Source organism: Phoca vitulina, unplaced genomic scaffold (genome assembly GCF_004348235.1).
Source record: "Phoca vitulina isolate PV1807 unplaced genomic scaffold, GSC_HSeal_1.0 scaffold6, whole genome shotgun sequence".
NCBI lineage: Eukaryota > Metazoa > Chordata > Mammalia > Carnivora > Phocidae > Phoca > Phoca vitulina.
The window spans coordinates 2622706-2641891 of NW_022589709.1; the positions used below are offsets into that span (position 1 = coordinate 2622706).

Consider the following 19186-nt stretch of genomic DNA (forward strand, 5'->3'; position numbering starts at 1 on the left):
GGCCTCGTTAAATGCTCAACCTTAAATGAGTCACTTATACTCAACTCCACTCCCTTCATATATGTGTGTATTAGAATTTAAAAGTACGTATGAAAATCTCCATCAACTGTAAAGTGACATTAAAAGATGAAGTCATTGTTGCTTTGACCAAGCTCTTGTGCGCATGAACAGACTGAAGTGGTCCAGCACAGGAGTATCAGACCCTAGGTGTGTACTGCCCCAGCTGGCTGTGGAGAAATTAGCCAATATTAGGGCAAATTGGGGGTGGAGGTCTGTAGATGATTGTTTAGCATCTTCTCTCTGGTCCCTAGGGCATCGCCTGACCCACAGTAGGCACTAAATAAATATTGACTTAAAGGAGGAATGAAGGCATAAACAAACTAACAGAGGAAAAAATAAGTAAAAAATCCCCCTGCCCAGGCCAGGAAGGACGGTGTGTCCATAAAATATTCTGAGTGTTAACTTAATAGGTAGCCCCAGAGACGGGGATATAGATCACAGTATAAAATAATGGGAAATGCCTGATCTACTTACTACTGCCTTGAAAGCTGAAACATTTTCATAATGGAACAGAAAGGCATTTTTCAGGACAACTTGGTAATTCATCTTTATTTTCTTGTATACACACGGCATTCCATTTAAAAAGAGATGCTAATGCATTTACACTAAAACATATGGATTTACAGCCTGGGATAAAATATATTCATAGGTAGTATACCTTGATCCTGTTTATGGAAAGGGAAGAATCAACTGGCATCAGATTAGTATTGATTAACTGTCACTTGGATTGACAAAGCAGCACAAGATACACTTAGGAAATACCCAAACCAAGTAAAGCTCTACAGATTTGGGTTATGACACTTGCTTTTTTTTTTTTTTTACCCCCTCTAAAAGATAATCGGTTCAGTATTTAAGAACATACTCTTTGGCACTGACTGAATAATTCAGACCTCATGGACACCGTTTTTTGTTGTTGTTGTTGTTTTTCCCTGTGTGACATTGGCACTGTTTATAGGAATAGAGGAAAAAGCTATAAAAGTCTCTCAAAATGTGCTTGCCCCTGGACTGTTAAACAGAGAGAGAGATAGAGAGAGATGCTAAATGCCCTCAAAGCTGTCTTAGACCAATTCAGCCCAGACGGCCACTTGAGCGCACTCGCTTTCACAACTCTTGTCTGATAGTGAAAATTGACTGGCTTCTGTTGCCCTATGGATTTCCATTTCATATTGAGCAGGCATTTGAAGTGGAGTCATATAGGAATAATGATCTCTTGCAAAAGGCAGGCTTGTTTGTGGGCTCCAGAGAGCAGTGCTCCTTGCTTTCATGATGTGGAGTGGTAGGGACAATCATGACAGAGATTTCTCCACCCAACAGGAAAAGCATGCATTATTCAGGGTGCTTCCAATTATCAGTGACAGAAAGCAAAATTAATCAGGGTTGAGGAAAGTTTTTTTTTTTTTAAAAGAAGGAGGGTACTTGCTCACTCACATCGTTGAAAATTCCAGATAGGGCCAACTCTGGTGCTTTTGACATCTCATCCTGGGCACAGGGTTTCTTCGGGCAGCTCCTTAGCAGACAGTATCTGAAGGGAGAGACAGTAACACCCTTGTCCAGACAGCCATAGCCATCACTGGGGGGAGAGAGGTGATGGGCCCTGCTTGGATAACATGCTCTCAAAGCAAACTCTCTTTCTGGGGAATCAGACACTCTGATTGGCCACCCTGGGTCACATTCCTTTCCGTATGTTTGTGGGGTGTGTGGGGAGAACCATGGGATTCTCAGGCCTGGTACATTGACCCAAAGCAAATAATTGTTCTAGTGTCAGAAGGGGAGTGAAGGAATGTTAAACAGACAAAGACATTGCCACCATTCAACATTTTTCCCTTGCCTCATGCACAGATGGGACATCTTCTCTTGAAATTCTTTCTTCAGACTTTGTTTCTTGCTAAAGTCTCAACGATTTGCAATGACCGAAGGACACAGGTGAAAATGAAACTTCCTTTTTTTTTTTTTTTTTTTAAAGTTGCCCGGTCTTTTCTCCATAGCTTTGTTGACTAACCCTGGTTGAGTACCAAGTCAGGGTTTGATACCTGTTATAAAATATTGAAGCCAAAGGGCAGTAAGATCGTTACGGTTGCTGTGGCTTGGATTTAATGTAGCAAAGTAAGTGAACTGGAATGTCTCCATCACCATTCACAAATGAAGAACTTCCTCCCGAGTGGCATTTTCTCTTCAAAGAGGCAGAGCTCACTTCAGGCTGTGGATCTACATTTAGTCAAATGTTCTGAGATCTGTGTCAGGGAAGCTCCCAGAATGCAAGTGTTACCCCTGCACCTCAGAGGCCATGTGACCTCTTTTTACTCTGCTCCGCTCACTCACATTTTCCCTTGGAGATGTTCTTTCTTGCATACCTTTCAACATGGCTGCCAGCCCTACATCTCTATTTGAAGGTTAAAAATGTAAGCCAGGGGACTGGTTTGTCTAGTTTCTTATCATAGCTCTATTAGTAATTAGCTTTGTAACAGCAGGTAAGTTATTACCTAGCCTCCTTATGCCTCATATTTCTCAGCCATAGGGTTGTCATGAAGATAAAAGGGAAGGACTGTCTCTGTGAAAGCACTTAGCATGATTGTCAGTTAAGTGTGAGTTGCTATGGGCTAGTACCTATCATTCACTGAAACTGTCCTCTGGGGTGCTTGGCTTCAGTTTTCAAGCTAGAATCTGATTGGTCAGGTGTGGACAGGTGGCAGTTCAAACAGAAGCACCTAGACAACTCCTCAGCAGAGAATCAGCTATAACCAATCATCACTACTCCTTGGTGGTCTTTTCCTGGAGGAGGAGATTTTTAGAATATGACTCCATTCCCAAGCTCACGATGGAAGAAATAACACATTGAGCAAGAAGTTAAGGATGTGCTCTGCAGCTAGAGGTACCTAAATTCCCATCCTGGTTCCCACAGTCACTCTCTGAAACCTTTCTCTTTTCAGTTTTGTCATCTGAAAACAGGGAGATAATAATAGCATGTGCCTCAAATGCGTTCAGCGAGAATTAAGTGAGTTAATCCATGTGAAGTGCTTAGAAAAATGCTTGGCAAATAGTAAGCACTTAATAGATATCAGCCAATGAAATGACTTTCATTCCCTCAATGTGATTTGCAACTCCCACAATAGTCTGGTAGGAAATTCTATCTCCATCATGACTGGATTGCTTAAGAATCAAGAAAGCACATATAGTGTCAAGAAAATATGTCTCTCCCACTCTCTTTTTGTCAAATAAAGAAAATCTTTAAAAAAAAAAAAAAAAAAAAAGGAGGTGGGAGCTCCTAGTTGGCTCAGTTGGTTAAGCATCTGCCTTCTGCTCAGTTCATGATCTCAGGGTCCTGGGATCGAGCCCCGCATCGGGCTCCCTGCTCAGCGGGAAGTCTGCTTCTCCCTCTCCCACTCCCTCTGTTGTGTGTGCTCTCTCTCTTTCTCTCTCTGTCAAATAAATAAATAAAATTCAAAAAAGTATATGGGCAAGACTATTCAATCTTGGTCCATTAAGATCCCCTCTTCTATCCTCATTTTTCCAGCTTGTGTGATCAATTGAAGGGAAGTCAACTCCCAACTTTCATGCCATGGAGAGGGCCCAGGAATCTTTGCTGAGGCTGTGGCCTCCTGTGCCAAGGGTCCTGCCTTCCTGGGGCCTGACCCAGCTGTGCTCTCTGAGAGTTTGCCACCTCCCTAGGGATGATTCTGGTCCTCAAAGGACCTTACGTTTCACAGTTATTCTAAGTCAGGGGCAAAATCTGCCTCTCCTCTTGGCGTCCCTCCAAGGCACTCTTCTCTTTCCTCTCCTTGGGAGGGTAGCCAGCACACTCTCCACTAGGATTAGGCCTTCATCAAGGGCAGGAATAGCTGTTGATTTAAGGCAGCTCTGCTTTTGATCCACTGAAAACCTTCCATCATGTAACTTAGCTGCATCTTGCTAAGTGAAAGAAGCCAAACCCAAAACTATCTACGGAATGATTCCATTTTTATGACATTCTGGAAAAGGCATCACTGTAGGGCCTGAGAACAGTGGGAACCAGGAGTAAGGGCTTGAGGGAGAGATTGACTACAGAAGGGTAGTGCAAGGGAAGCGAATTTTCAAAGTGCTAAAATTTGCTGTGATGGCTTATGGCGGTAGATATATGACTGTGTGTATTTGTCAAAACTTATAGAACTATGTACCATAAATAGTACTTTTTACTTTATGGAAACAAACAAACATCAAAGATATGCAGAGTGTCTGGCTATCTGCTTGAAGTTGAGGAGAGAGAAAAATATGGGGAGAACAGGGGCACCTGGTGGCTCAGTTGGTTAAGCTCAGGTCATGATCTCAGGGTCCTGGAATTGAGCCCTATGTCGTCGGCTCTCTGCTCAGTGGGGAGTCTGCTTCTCCCTCTCCCTCTGCTTCCCTCTCCACCTGCTTATGCTTATGTGCTCTCCCTCCCTCTCTCTTTCTCCCTCCCTTTCTCTCTGTCAAATAAATAAATAAATTTATTTATTTTTTTTAAATATGGAGAGAACAAACACAAATCAATATTTTTAAAAATTATCAAGCCACAGACAAAGATAAAGAGGCTGACTAAGCCTGATGATATCATGGTAAAATGTTGGGCTTTTTGTTGTAGGAAACAGGAACTTATCAAAGCTTGTAAACCAGACAGGAGACCTGGGACACTTGGGTTCTGGGAAGTTGCACTGACAGAAATAAATTGGAAAGGTTACAAGAGAGCTGCTAGAAAGAAGGGAGACTATACCATGGAGACCACATAGCTACAGCCTTAACAATTTACTTTCCTGGACAAAGATGTATCAGGCTATAACAGTGGTGTAGCTGCTACTGACCAGCTCAGACCTCTCCCCTCTAGAAGTTTCTGCTTCATTCCACAGCTTTTCCTGCCTAATTGAAATTGAATTCAAAACATCGAAGTTCATGCTCCTTGTCTAGGAAAGAACAAAGACTCCCATGACCTGGTCCTTACATTATGGTGAAGGCAGCACACACTCAATGAACCGTCTCACCAGGTAGAATGAGTGCTCAGCCAGCATATCAGTTACGCATTATGGAAGCACAAAAGAGGGAGCAATTTGTGATAACAGAGAGGACCAGGGAAAGTTCCGTCATGGAGGAGGCATTTGAGCCAGGCCTTAAAGAATTTGATGCACTAAAAAACAAACATACAAAAGTACTTTCTGGCTGAGAAGATGGAATGAGAAAACCATTCCACTCAGCAATCAATGAAAAGATACTTCCTAGGAAGGTACAGTAAGAGTGGTTTCCAACTTTTGATCATTTGGCTTATGGCAAGAGTTCTAAGTGAAGAGTATGACCATCTTAAAGGGTCAGTTTGCTTCTCTCTCCCCAGTCTTGGGTGGAATGGTATTGAACCTTAGGCGGGGCTAAGTAACAGAAGTCTCATAAAGTGGCTCAAATGAATAACTAGGGACTTGATTAGCTCTCATAAGAAGTCCAGTGAGGGGCACCTGGGTGGCTCAGTCGATTAAGCATCTGCCTGCAGCTCAAGTCATGATCCAGGAGTCCCAGGATCGAGCTCTGCGTGGGGCTCCCTGCTCAGTGGGGAGCCTTCTTCCCCCTCTCCCTCTGCCCCTCCCCACTGCTTGTGTTTCTCTCTCAAATAAATAAATAAAATCTTTTAAAAAAATAAAAAGAAGAAGTCCAATGAGAGACAGTTGCTGGTGGCTTACTGGCGTCTGGGTCAACATATCTGAAATCCTCTTGGTCTTTTTCTCATGGTTGGAAGGTGGCTCTCACAGCTCCAGATTATGTTGATAATGAGAAGAGTAGAACCAACCACATCTGTACCTTCCTATTAAAACAGAGATAGCTCACACGATGCCCCTCCCTAGTAGGTTTCTATCTACATGGCATTAGACAAAACTGGCTCATAAGGGCCACCCCTAGCTTCAAGGGAGTCTGGGAAAGCAATTATTTAGCTGGGTACTTTGCTTCCATGAATAATAGCAATATTTTGTTGGCAGGGGAAAATGGATGTTGATAAGTAACATGCTATCCATACTAGGGATAAGGTAAAAATCATACCGTCAAAATTACCTTTTAAGTCACCTGTAAAATATGCCTATTTTGAGGCTTGCTTTCATAATAAGATTGTATTCTGAAATTAAAGTATTCCAGTGTTTTAAAGCATTGAGACATCTACTACTTCTAGTAAGATTTCAACTTGCTGGCCCTCACTTTTCAAGTCCTCATCATCTTCATCCCCTGTAAATGACTTTATAAGTCCGTCCAATTATTTTTTAGACTGTGTTTCTCCATGGTTCTCAATTAATGTTTCAATTTCCTTCTCCGTAGGAAAGCATCACCCCCCACCTCCTCAGCTACAGGAACAGAGCGTTCCACGTGTTTTTCAATGACCAGGAAGCCCTTAAAATCATGCATGTGTTGTTTTCTTAGGTCTTACCAGCATCCATGGAGTCTCAGAGTCCTGATTGCTCTCACACTGGGAGAGACACTTGGAAACTGAGATCTTGCCTAAGGAAACAGTGTATTCAGGGCTCCCATTTGACACTCACTCCCAGGTGAAAGGGCAGGCAGCATGAGTTCTGGCCTTAACTTGACCGCGTACAGTTCCTATCTATTCTCCCTCCCCATCTCCCTGCCCTGTTGGCCTGATTCTGGCCACCTGTCCCTGGAGGGGACCTGGACGGGAATATGGGCAGAGGGCCGCATTCACCTCCTTCATGGGACACACAGTGTGTTGTCTTTGCCACTGTTCTTGCCGAGCGGCCTCCCCAGTGTGTTGCCTGTGTTCCGGTGTTCGTATACCGTCCTGACTCAGAGCCCGCCTGTTCCGGCGTCCCATCTCTGTGACACACCCAGTGAGTTGAAGTTATTTGTTCTACTGCGTGGTTTTATTTACTATCAAAAATAGTGTAGTCATAAGAAACTGAAATGAGGTTGCTTGCTGCTTGGATGATTCCTTTTATATTTTTCAGTTTGGGCTTAATGATACACCAAGCATGAATTCTGGTCTATTGGTTTCTAAAGTAGAGTTTGTTTAATTAAACTGCTTGTCTCTTCATATCTTGCCAGAATATTTTTTCCACATGAATCTTTAAATTGCTCTGCGGTTTCACATTCTACAAAAATATATAAAACGTGTACCTTGATGGTATGGCCAGTTCAGTTAAATTGTTAGAGTATTTAAAAGGGAACACATCTTATTTCGTTCTCCTGTATGGTTACCATACAAATTATTTAATGATATTCTTCTGTCTTTCTGGCTTTATCTTCTGTCCTTATCATCAACATCATCTATTATAATAAATAATATATATTATTTAGTGAGCACTTTGATGTACTAGGCATGCATAGCGCTACATATGTATACATATATGTAGTGTTATATATATATGTGCATGTGTGTATATATATTATATATATACATATATATGTAGTACTATTATTATCCCCATTCCACACTACATATACACACACACACACACACACAAAGTAATGTACTGTTATTATCCCCATTCCACAGATCTGGAAACTGAGGCTAGAAGAAGCTAAATAATTTGCCTGAGGTCATATTCCTCTTCACAGTCTTCCTGTACAGCCCTGCACTTGTTACATTTTTATTCAATGTACATGTCTACTAAAGTCCCCACTCTGGATGAACCCAAATATCCACATTATGCATACCTGCATCCGGGCAACTGAGCACATGTCCCTCTACCCAGCCTGTGCCATAGAGCAGACTGTTGTTCCTATAAAAGTTTGGTTACTAACCAGAGCTGGATCTTTAAACTCTGATATCTAATATCCAATATCTAATATTCAGCTGTCTTACTATAGTTCTTCTGTCAAAAAGTAATAGCTCTTGCTTATAACCATTTCTTCCTTTCCCCTCCAGTTCTTCGTAGAATGGCTGCTATGGTATAAAAGACCTCCATGTTGCTAAATTTCATGGACATTTTAATTCCTGTCCTACCCCTAAGCACCAATTAACATAAGTAACTCCTTCTGCTTTTTTGAAGGACTTTTTTCTTTTGGCTGCCTGTGTTACCCCATTCCTGGTCTTCTTCCTCCCTCTCTAGTTTCCTTTGATAGTTCATGTTCCCATCCCCACCTTGAAAGGTTGGACTCCTTTAAAATTCTGACTGTGGCTCTCTTTTCATATCACTCTCACCATTTCTTGGATCATGTCACCCATTCTCTTGGTTGCCATAATCACCTGTATTCCACAAATCTCTCTACCAGTGGTTTAGAACTCTGCCTCGAGTAACATACTTGTGTATCCCATCGCCTACATGAACACCTGAGTCCGGAAACTCCATCGATACCTTCGGCTCCACATAACCAACATTGAACTTGTGCTCTGTGCCCAAGCCTGAACATGTTTTACCCCCTTCACCCCTCATATCATCCTAACCTCCTCAGTAGTTCTCATGTTCACCCTTGCCATTTTTCACATTATGAGTTACTTAGTTTAGGCCACCATCCTTTCTTACCTGGCTACTGAAATAGTCCCCTGATTTGCATGCATTTGCTCTCGATCCCCTGTACTGCATCTTACAGAGTGGAGTCAGATCCTGTAACTATGGGCATTAGATTCATTTGGAAATAACAGACAACCCAACAAACAGTGGCTTAAACAAGTCAGGGGGTTCTTTTTATTATGTAATAATGATTCCGGAGGTATGCTCTGTAGGGCTTACAGCAGAACAGCGTCATAAAGGAACCAGAATCCTTCAGCCCTCTTGCTTGCACGCCTTCAGCAATGTAGCTTTTACTCTCATGGTCACATAGGGCTGCTGTGCCTCCAAACATTGCTTCTGTATTTCAGAGAAGGAAGAGTAAAGAACAAAAAGCCTTCTTTGTTAGGCTTTGCTTTTTTCATTTGGGAAGAAAATAGCTCCCCAGACACTTGTACCTACATTTCACTGGCCCAGGCTGTATCACACAGCCACTTAATGCTGCAAAGGGAGTCTGAGAAGTTCAGCCATTTGGGTTTCCAGCCTCTGTGGTAGACAGATGCAAGGGAGGATGCACTGCGCTTAAAATGGGGGCAGCCAATCCGTAGTATCTGCCACCATAGTATTTAAAAAAACACATCTCTGAGCATAATCATTCTCCTGTCTAGATCCTTTCAATGGCTTCTTTTTCCTATTAGAATAAAATTCTCAAACTTTGCCCTGGCCTGAATGTTCCTGTGTGACCTTGCCCCTGACTACCTCGCCAGCCTTATCTTATGCCAGTCTCGTTCTTTCCACTCTAGCTACACACATTTCCTTAAAAGCAGCGAGCCAGCTCTTGTGTCCCCCTTCCTGGTGCCCTCTCTCCACCAGCCTCCATCCAAACCATCTCTGCCGGACTAAGTCCTGCTCCATCTTGAGATCTCAAGTGCCTGTCACTTCCCCAGAACAGCACTCAGGGTCCTCCACGCCTGGGCAAGATGCCTGCTCAGAGCTCCAGTGGCTCCTTGTCCTAGTCAAAGCATTTACAACAGTGTTTCTCAACCTTTTTTTCAATATCATCCTTTTAAGGAATCATTCCAGACATGCTTTTTTCTTCCTAATCACTTCCCCCCCATGTAACTTATGTACCACAGATACACTGTATATCATTGTGTGTATTGTATGTACATCTGGACTTTGTACTTAGAGAAAGATTTCTTGTGCCTTCAAGAACCCATTTTTGTACCTTTGGGAGCTGCCTCGCCCCTGTTGAGAATACATGACTTACAATAATTGTCATTACAAAAATCAGTTTAAATATGTTCTCTAGCATCTGTCTGTCTAACCACTATAAAAGTCCATAAGGGCACAGATCAGATCTTCACACTCAGTATTGCCTTAGTACCGTGCCAGGTACATTGTAAGTAATTGTTAAATGTTTATAGACAGTGAATGTTACCACACATAGAGTGGCTAGAGATTTTATATATTTTTTTGAAGTTTTTATTTGTGAGCCTATAAGGAGAAAAAGTCTGAATCTGTTTTTCCCACAAAACCATTTATGGAGTAGGCCCTCCACAAATATTTGTTAAATGAATTAATTATCTGTACTTTTTGGTCAGGAGAATCTGCCCTAATTCCTAAAAAGAAAATATTTGCTATGTATCCTGGAAACGACTTGTAATGACTACAAATGTTTTGCATTAGTGGTTTATTAAATGCCACCAGCAGCCAGGGAGACACAATGGGATTAAATTACTTCAAGTGACTTTTTCCACTCAAAATTTCTGTCTTGCATCAGTCTGTTGCTCACGTTGGAAAGGTTTTCAGAAGCTGACAACCACCTTCAAAGTGCTTAACCTTGAAATTTGTGAAAACTCTGCAACCTCGCTCATTACTCAGTGCATTTTAAATCCGAGATTAGACATAACCCAACTCACTTCCTTAAAAAGAATTTTTCACTGCATATTACCATTTGGAGAAAGCCAACAATTCATGTTATGAAATAAATAGAAAACCACTGTTTCTGAGGAATTTCCCATGATAAGTGCTCCCATGATAGACTCTTACACCTACCATGGATAACATGCTATAGAGATTGCTTTTCAGGAAAATAGGCCTCAGACATTAAAGAATATTTAAATATTAACATGTAACCATGTTCTCTAGCCTAGACTTGGAGAGGTAAAAATCCTATCTTGTGTGTTTAGAAAGCTTTTAACCAATAGGAGATATATGAATATGTGTTTAGCTAAAACTTTGGAGTAATTAGAAAATTATGTTACACAGAAGACAATGTTCATTATTCAATAAATTACTATATTATTCATAATTGTTTTTAAATACTGCTTGCTTATAAATACTTTGGGAGACTTAAATTTTCTTTGTCACATTGCCTACACCCCCATAAGAAAAATGTAGTCGGATTCAGAGCACCTTCTTCAAGTAAAGGCAATTTCAGTTGCAATTAAAATATCAAATAAGAAAAAAGCTGGATTTCATTGGACATGTATAAGGTTGCCATGGGCATCTCTGACTTTGAGTATTAATCATTTGGCTTTGACCATCCATTTCAGCTCTTCCCCTGGGCCCTCTGGTACCCATCATTCTCTTTCTTGTCCAGCACATCACCAGATCCCATTGGCTTTCCACTTAAATATCTCCTAAACCCATCCACATTTCTCCATCTGTGCTGCCAATTCTCTAGCCCAGCCTATCACCCACCCTCTCCCTGCGCCACCTTATCTATCCTTGCCCTCCTGCAGTGTCTTTTCCATGGTACAATGTCTCAGTCAGCTGCTCCTGCTATAACAGACCACTGTAGACTGGATGGCTTAATCAACAGGAATTTCTCACTGTTCTGGCGGCTGGGAGCCTGAGATCAGCATACCAGCATGGTGGGGTTCCAATGATGGTTAGAGTTTCAACGTGTGAATTTTAGGAGGATACAAACACACAGACCATAACACGCTGGCACAGTGATCTTTGAAAAATGCCAATTTGGGGTCATATCCTGGTGGTTCAGTGGTTGAGCATCTGACTTCAGCTCAGGTCATGATCCTGGGGTCCTGGGATCCAGCTCCGCATCGGGCTCCCTGCTCAGTGAGGAGTCTGCTTGTCCTTCTCCTTCTCCCTCTCCCTCGGCCCCTCCCCCTGCTTGTGCGCTCTCAAATAAATAAATAAATAAATAAATAAAATCTTTAAAAAGAAAAGAAAAATGCCAATTAGATCAAGCCAGATCTCTGCTTAAAACCTTCACCGTGACTCACAAGGTTCTGAATTACCCAGGTCAACCCACCTCTCCAGTCTCATCCCACGCTGCTCACCCTTGCAAAATGTGGTCTAGCCACACTGATCTTTATTAACTTCAACTTCCCAACCGTGATGTCTTCACATTATCTTTTCTACTGCTACTTCCTCCTCTTAACTAGTTCATTCATAATCACTTAACAAATTATCAACAAAACTTCACTTTCTCAGGGAAACTTACGTGCCAGACCAGGATGTGACGCCAAGTTGTATTGCAAAGACATTTTTTATTTTCCTTTCAAGTCTTTATCACTAGTTGTAAGTATTATATATTTTTATTTGTGGGATTATTTAATAACTAATTATTTAAAGTAATAACGTACACTACTAGAGTACACTACACTCTTCTAGACTATGGACTCTGTGTCTCTCTGGCTCACGTCTAGAGCCTCCTGCTCAAAACATATTTATTAAGTAAATTGAATGTTGGGTTTATCAAACCCAAACCAATGTTCCTCTCCTGGTCCATTGGGTTGATGCAACCAAGTTATCTGGAAGATTATAAAACAGCAGGGCTGGAAGCAGCCTTATAGATCATCTAATCCCCACCCCCATTTTGTATAACAAATGGGGAAGTAAGACCAGAGGGCAAACTGCCAAAGGTCATATAATAAGCTCATAGAAAATCAGCACTAAAAATCAGGTCTTTGGTTTTTCGGTTCTCTGGTATTTCAAAGAAATCAAATCATTCCTTCTCTTATGTTTCTTATCACCATTTTTTAGATTGAAATCCTTTCTCTATTTTTTAATCTAATATTGGTATAAAAATATATCCTTATCCAGTAAAATATGGTTGTTGTTAAGGGTTGTCATTCAGGTTATATCTACCCGAGCACATGAATTAGAGCACTTAAAATGCTTTGACTTCAGACAATGGTGATTAGCTATTTTAACTCTGCATTTTGAACCTGTTGAGTATTTTGGCCCCATGATTTAAACCCAAAGATGAGTTTTAGTCTATGTTCATTAATACAAAACATTAATCATAATTATGCCAATCTTAATGAAAGTACATCTAGAAAGAACTTACCAGAGCAAACTCCATTAAGCTAGCTTAATTCCTTAATCAATGTTCTAAACAGCACACTTAAGCCATTTCTGACCTTTTGGAAAGTTTTTCTTGCAATTATCGTCTAAAAGATCAGTTCCTCTCCATGTACACCAAAGATTTGATTCATCGTCAGTTTTTCTGGTTCCAGTTACTATTCATAACTTGTAGCATAGTATTTCTTCCTTTGTGTCTAATGCTTTTCTCAAGTCCAATTTTTTTGTAGCACATTTTGCAGATGTGACTCTGCATCCCAGGATTTGGTTCATGGCTGTGTTTAACATATACACACTTAGGCACTTTAGTGTTTATTATTTTTTATAAAAATTGAATTTTCCCCAATTTTTGAAGTTTTAAAGAGTTATGAACCAGGTTCTTGTTTTTTCAGTTAAATTTTGCCGTCGACCATTTTATCTGTGAGGTTTATTTTCTGGTGAGTAGTTTTTCCAATTAAATGCAGCTTGAATTGGACAAAAGTCTGTTTGCTTTGTTTCCTCCTTAAACACTAAGAAAGTTTTTAGGAGATATATATATATATTTATATATATATATATAAAATAAAATATATCTCCACTTCGGGGTTGCTCTTTTTTCCTGGTAGGAAATGGAGGTGGCTCAAGACAATCATCTGTTTAGATTAGATTGTTACCTGATGAAATTTTCAATTGGAGGGGAAAACAGTTTAGCCCTGATACTTCTCATCCTCTCTTATTTTATAGCTGAGGAAGTTAAGGGTTAGAGAAGAATTCTGGTTTGCATGAGATCACAGAGATAGGACTGGATCTCAGGTCTCTTCACATCCAGGACACTTTGAGGGGAAAGTCACCAAAGCTGAGTATACTTTTCAGAGAGGAGAAGCTGGCTTTTTGTTACTATGGCAATGGAGTGCATTTGAGATTTTTTGACAAGTTTACCCCCTACCTGTACCACAAGGAAAAAAAGAGCTGTTGAGCTGATCTTTATGGTGATTCAAAACACTTTAGATAGATCCTGTCACATGATTTATAAGTTCCTAATTGATTGTGTGGAATTAAGTTATTGGGCAGAGAACCAGCTAATGGAAGCACATTGACAAAATCATTTTTGAGGGACATTAATGGAACTTAAAATAAAGCTGAAATGGCTTTATGGATTTTTCACTCAAACTGTTTATGAACATTTATTGCCAGTAAATTATATTGTGTCAAAAGAAGGAATCAGTAGGTATGGCTTTAATAGAAACCTTTTTGAAATAATAAAATTGAGAATAATTTATTATCTTAGAATGGATAGGGGATAGGATGGGAGAATTCATCCTGATGAATGTTTGTCCACTCGGCAGCTTTTGGGAAAGTGAAAAATGGTGTGAAAATCAGAAGCCTGATAGGACTTGGAAAGAAATGGTCTTTGTGAAAGTATTAATATCTCCTCTCATTGCGCATGTGAATTGCTTTTAGAAGAGAGGGGATGGGAGATTTGGCAAGTGTTACTTGAGGGTATAAACATTGATATTTGTTCGTATCTCATAAAAAGATGAGCAAGTAGGGAGTGATATGATCTGCTGAAAAAGATGGTCTAGAGTAGTGGTCACAGGCGTTGGTTCCAGAACGAAGAGAGTTCAAATTCTGACTCCCCCTCTTTGCTGCTCAACCATAGGAAAATTTCCTGACTTCCCTGAGTCTCAGATTCCTCATCCATAAAAACAGATATGCATAGTCCCTACCTCATAGGGTTATTCTGATGATCAAATTAAAATAGTTTCAATAGTTTCTAGTTCATAGTAAGTGCTTTAAAAATGTTATTTTTTAAGAGTCATAAAGGACCTGGATAAGAGGAGGAAAGAATAGGATTCATAAATATTTTAGTACCACTAGAAATATTTTATTGACTATCATCTGCTGATTGCTATATGTCAGAGATCTCATTCAATCTCCCAAGACCCCTAGGAGATAAAGTTACTATTAATATCCCTTCTTTTCAGAGAAAGAATCTGAGCATCTTAGAGATTGGGTTTCATGCCCAAGGACACTCAGATAATGAGAAATTGTGGTACATTCCCCTGAGAAGTCATATCTATGAGCCTGTTTTCCAGTATGGATGGATGGCACATATGGGCCCCTGTTACAAAAGTCCATCAAAAACAAAGAGGGCATCGGGTGGATGGTGGGAGCTAAGGGAGCCTGAGTGTCTTGCCCTTCACTTTCATCACACGTTCAGAGCCTGTCCATCACCTACGTCCTCTAACTGTGAGAGCCCAGACCCCTGGGTTTTGCTGGCTTACCATTTTGTGGGTGCCACACTGTCCGGGCATTCAGAAAACAAGGCACTAGGGCATGATGGCTACAAGTGGGTCCTGGAGTCGGACGCCTGCATGTGAATCTCAGCTCTAGCACTCACTAGCCATGTGACTGTGAGCCCCATGTTTTTTAGCACTACTTGTCTTGTAGGATAAGTAGTTTTCTTGGTCTGGGGAAGAAACTACAAGCCTTAATCTTATTTTACTTTAAAGAGATATTTATATTTAGCCCAAATAATATTCTTTTATTAACATAGCTCTTTTATTTTAAGAGGTTAAAATAGGTTGGATTTTGGACATTCATTAAACATGTCATGTAATACATGAGCAGTTTTATAACAATAAATTAGTACTCCCATAGAAGTGGTAGTACCAACTAGAAATAAGTCTAGTGGAAATCTTCAGAACCTAAAATTGAATCTGTCTGTATTCTGTATATGACCTTCCCCCTGTTCACATACAGCCTAGGATCTTATTGAAGAGATGGGATGAATGTCTGTAAGGTAAATAAAAATCCCAGGTAGTGTGTGCTCAGTGCCACATAAGTGTTATAGCTGTGTTACATTTATTGAGAACCTACACTGTGCTAGGCAATGGAGATAGGACAGAGAATAAGACACACTCCTACAAAACACTGGGCAAATGGGATTGTCCATCTGAGAAAGCTGAGGACCCAAGTCAGGTGTTCAGAGGAGACCATGGTCCTTCCACAAATGTAGCATTTATGTAACATTTTTTTATCCCCCTTGGAATTGCTCTAAAAGGATGACTGAGCTAGGGGCCACTGGCTGCAATAGAGTAGTTCCTTCTTGAGCTTAGTGTGGCCAGATGTTAAGTAGCAAGTGAGGTGTTGTCAGTGTAACTGACAAATGGAGAAACAGGCTCAGCACAAAGTGTGGATGGAATAAAGAAAATGATACAGGCTTTTGAGGTTCATTTTACATAAGAAAATGTCATTCCTCATTCTTGGATAATTGGACTGAATAAATGCAATATATGTCATTATATATGTATATATTTTACATAGTCACAAGTTGTGAAATTGGTATCCTTTGGCTTCAGAGACCTTATAAAATAATAGGAGGGTGCATGAGATATCAGTGAAACATAAAGCTTCCTAACATTTTAATATCAGTTCAAATAATGAAGGTTGTCTATGAGCAGTACTACTTGCCATGTGGGTAAGTCACACAATTAAGGCTGATTTCAAAAGAGGTAATGCTCTTTCTCTTGCAGTTTTCATAGAATTCTTAGTAGAGGAAGGGGAGATATGAGCTAGAACTAAAGAGTGTATACAATGTATATAAACAGAAATAACTGTCCTAGCCTTAATCTGGTGTATTAATGTTCCTTTTAATTATTAAAAAAAAAAAAAAGTTTCCTAAGGCTAAGAATAAACATTTTTAAGAAATAGAAGGGGAAGGGATCTCAAAGGAAGTCCCTGTTAACTGTAGTAGTGATGGATGGGAGCTGTTTAGTAACAGGTTTGAGATGGTACTGAAAGGTGGTGGCTGAGGCCATGCTCTTGGGTTACAGACAATTAGAAGGCACATCCCAATGTGTTACTCATTGTCCTGTGACTTCTGCCAACCTGTTTTACCCACTAGGCATCCTCCACAGTACCTTTGGTCTAGGTGCTCCTCAAAGGATCACAAAAATGTTGGAGATGTGGAATGCATGCTCTGCAAAACCAGATTTAATATATAAGTAACAAAAGCCATATTATAGTCTATAATCCAACCCAGTCTTATTCAGTTATTGTATTAGGTAGGGTTCTTCAAAAAAACAGAACCAATATGGATCTACATGTAGGAAGAGATTCGTTTTAAGAACTTGGCTCATGTCATTATAGAAGCTAAGAAGTCCCACGACCTGCTATGTGTAAGATGGAGACCCAGGGAGGCTAGTGGCATAATTCAGAGTAAGTCCCAAGGCTCACTAAGAACCAGTGGTCAGTGGTGTAGATTCCAGTCTGGGTCTACAGGCTTGAGAACAAGGAGTGTTGAGGGCAGGAGAAGATTGATATCCCAGCTCAAGCAATTAGGCAGGAAGGGCCTAATTCTTCCTTCCTCCACCTTTTTTTTATAAAGATTTTTTTTTTTTTATTTTTATTTATTTGACAGAGAGAGACACAGTGAGAGCAGGAACACAAGCAGGGGCAGAGGGAGAGAGAGAAGCAGGCTTCCCACGGAGCAGGGACCCAATGTGGGGCTCGATCCCAGGACCCTGGGATCATGACCTGAGCCAAAGGCAGACGCTTAATGACTGAGCCACCCAGGCGCCCCATTCCTCCACCTTTTTGTTCTATTCAGGCCCTCAACGGGATTGGCGGATGCCCACCTGCACTGGGGAGGGCCATCGGCTCTGCTACATCCACTGCATCACATGCCACTCTCATCTGGAAACACCCTCAGAGACACACCCAGCAACCATATTTAGCCCAATATCTAGGTACCTCATGATCCAAGTCAAGTTGACACATAAAATTAACCACCACATGTATAAAGAACACAATAAAGTTTAAATCACAAGGGCAAAATAATATGTGCATAATAAGACAACATTCTTATGAAATTTACATCAAAAAAGTTGTATTTAATATAGACTATGGGTACATTTTGATCTATTTGACATGATGTGGTTTGGGGTCTTAAAAAGTAAAAGTGTCTACGGGCAGAAAAAGATCTTAAATGTGCCCACATGAAATGTCTCTTTGCCTACTGCAACTGTCTGTAGGGTTGTTGCAGGGGAGAATTTAGCTAGTACATCTGGAGTACACGTGATGGTTTTACTCAAAATGTTAGCTTAGATTAATAGTTATCATTCACTAGGACGTTCTTTTAAATGACCATACATAATGTTAAGTTGAAGGATTTTTTTCTGATTTGATTTGCAGTAGTCTGTTACTGGTATCAAAAAGATTAAATACTTTCCAAAAAAAAGATGAAATACTTTTGTAGTTGCTACACAAGTTCATTTAACTAGACACATCAGTGTGGTAGGATAAATCTGGATTTGGAATAACCGTGGTTAATGGAAGATTTCTAGACATAACACTACAAGACAATTCTAGAAATTGGCACATGAATACAAGATGTTATTCTGCCCCTTTTTGTGGCATCAAAGAACTACACCAAAAAAGATATAAAAATAAACACCTTTCCTTCAAAGTGCAGGATACTGCCTGGCTAAGTTTAATTGAAAAACTAATATCCAGTGCAATTGTCTGTGATAAACTGAGGCTTAAATGATTTGAAAACACTCTGGGAGCAGACAAATCAGATAATCACCATCTTTATGGCTGGGAGGGTTCAGCTGGTGATGACAAGTTGTAAAGATAAAAGCTTTTTGCAAAGTCAAGAGCTAAATATCTAGATTGGGTCGGGGATCAATGTTAAATAATACTCAAAGTGTAAAAAGCAATGAACGCCAAATGATCTCTCATAGTATTCTGTTTTGTTTAACTTTTCAAGATAGTATGCAGAACTTTATTTACTGAAAACTTGTTTCCTTAATGTCATTAGGTGGATACCTTAAAGTGTTAGGGTGTCCTCCACCATCCACCCACTGCCTAGATATTGGATGTGTTCTGTGATTTGTGCCCTGCACTGCAATCAGAGGGCTTTGGCTGCTGCTTTTCAAAACATTTCCAGTTGGGTGACTATTAATTGTTGATGAGAGACAAGAGTTAGATTGTGCCATTTCTTAGGCATCTTCTTCTTTTTCTTTTTTTTTTTTTTTTTTAAGTCAACATGGTATTTGCCTCATGGCCTCACTCTGATTTCAGCAAGAACACTTTCAAAAGAAGTACCTTGTTTTTTCAAAGGCTGTTTGCATGAGTTGATTCAGTGCTCCCTTATCGTGGAGTGAAAGCCAAGGGCAAAATATGCGCTTTGGGTTATGTGAAGGATTCACCCTACACTTAGCTCCACTCACTGTGCTGTTTGTGCCCCCAGGTGACATGTCCAAACTCTCCAACCTCTGTTTGCTTTTTTCTTTTGTTTACAGGAGCGGAGGGCACAGTGTTCCCTAAATCTATAGAGACACCTAATGTCAGGGCAGACCCCTTCAAGGAACTAAGGTAAACTT

General features: G+C 40.4%; 1 protein-coding gene across 5 annotated transcripts in view; it reads left to right on the forward strand.

Annotated features, from left to right (window-relative positions):
• The window catches only part of SGCD (sarcoglycan delta), a 938618-nt gene that overhangs the window by 819891 nt on the left and 99541 nt on the right, over positions 1 to 19186 (forward strand). For all 5 annotated transcript variants that reach the window (XM_032403596.1, XM_032403597.1, XM_032403598.1 and 2 more), the window contains one exon: positions 19106 to 19178. In XM_032403596.1, the coding sequence (XP_032259487.1) occupies positions 19106 to 19178 (73 nt within the window). The remainder of the gene's footprint in view (positions 1 to 19105; positions 19179 to 19186) is intronic.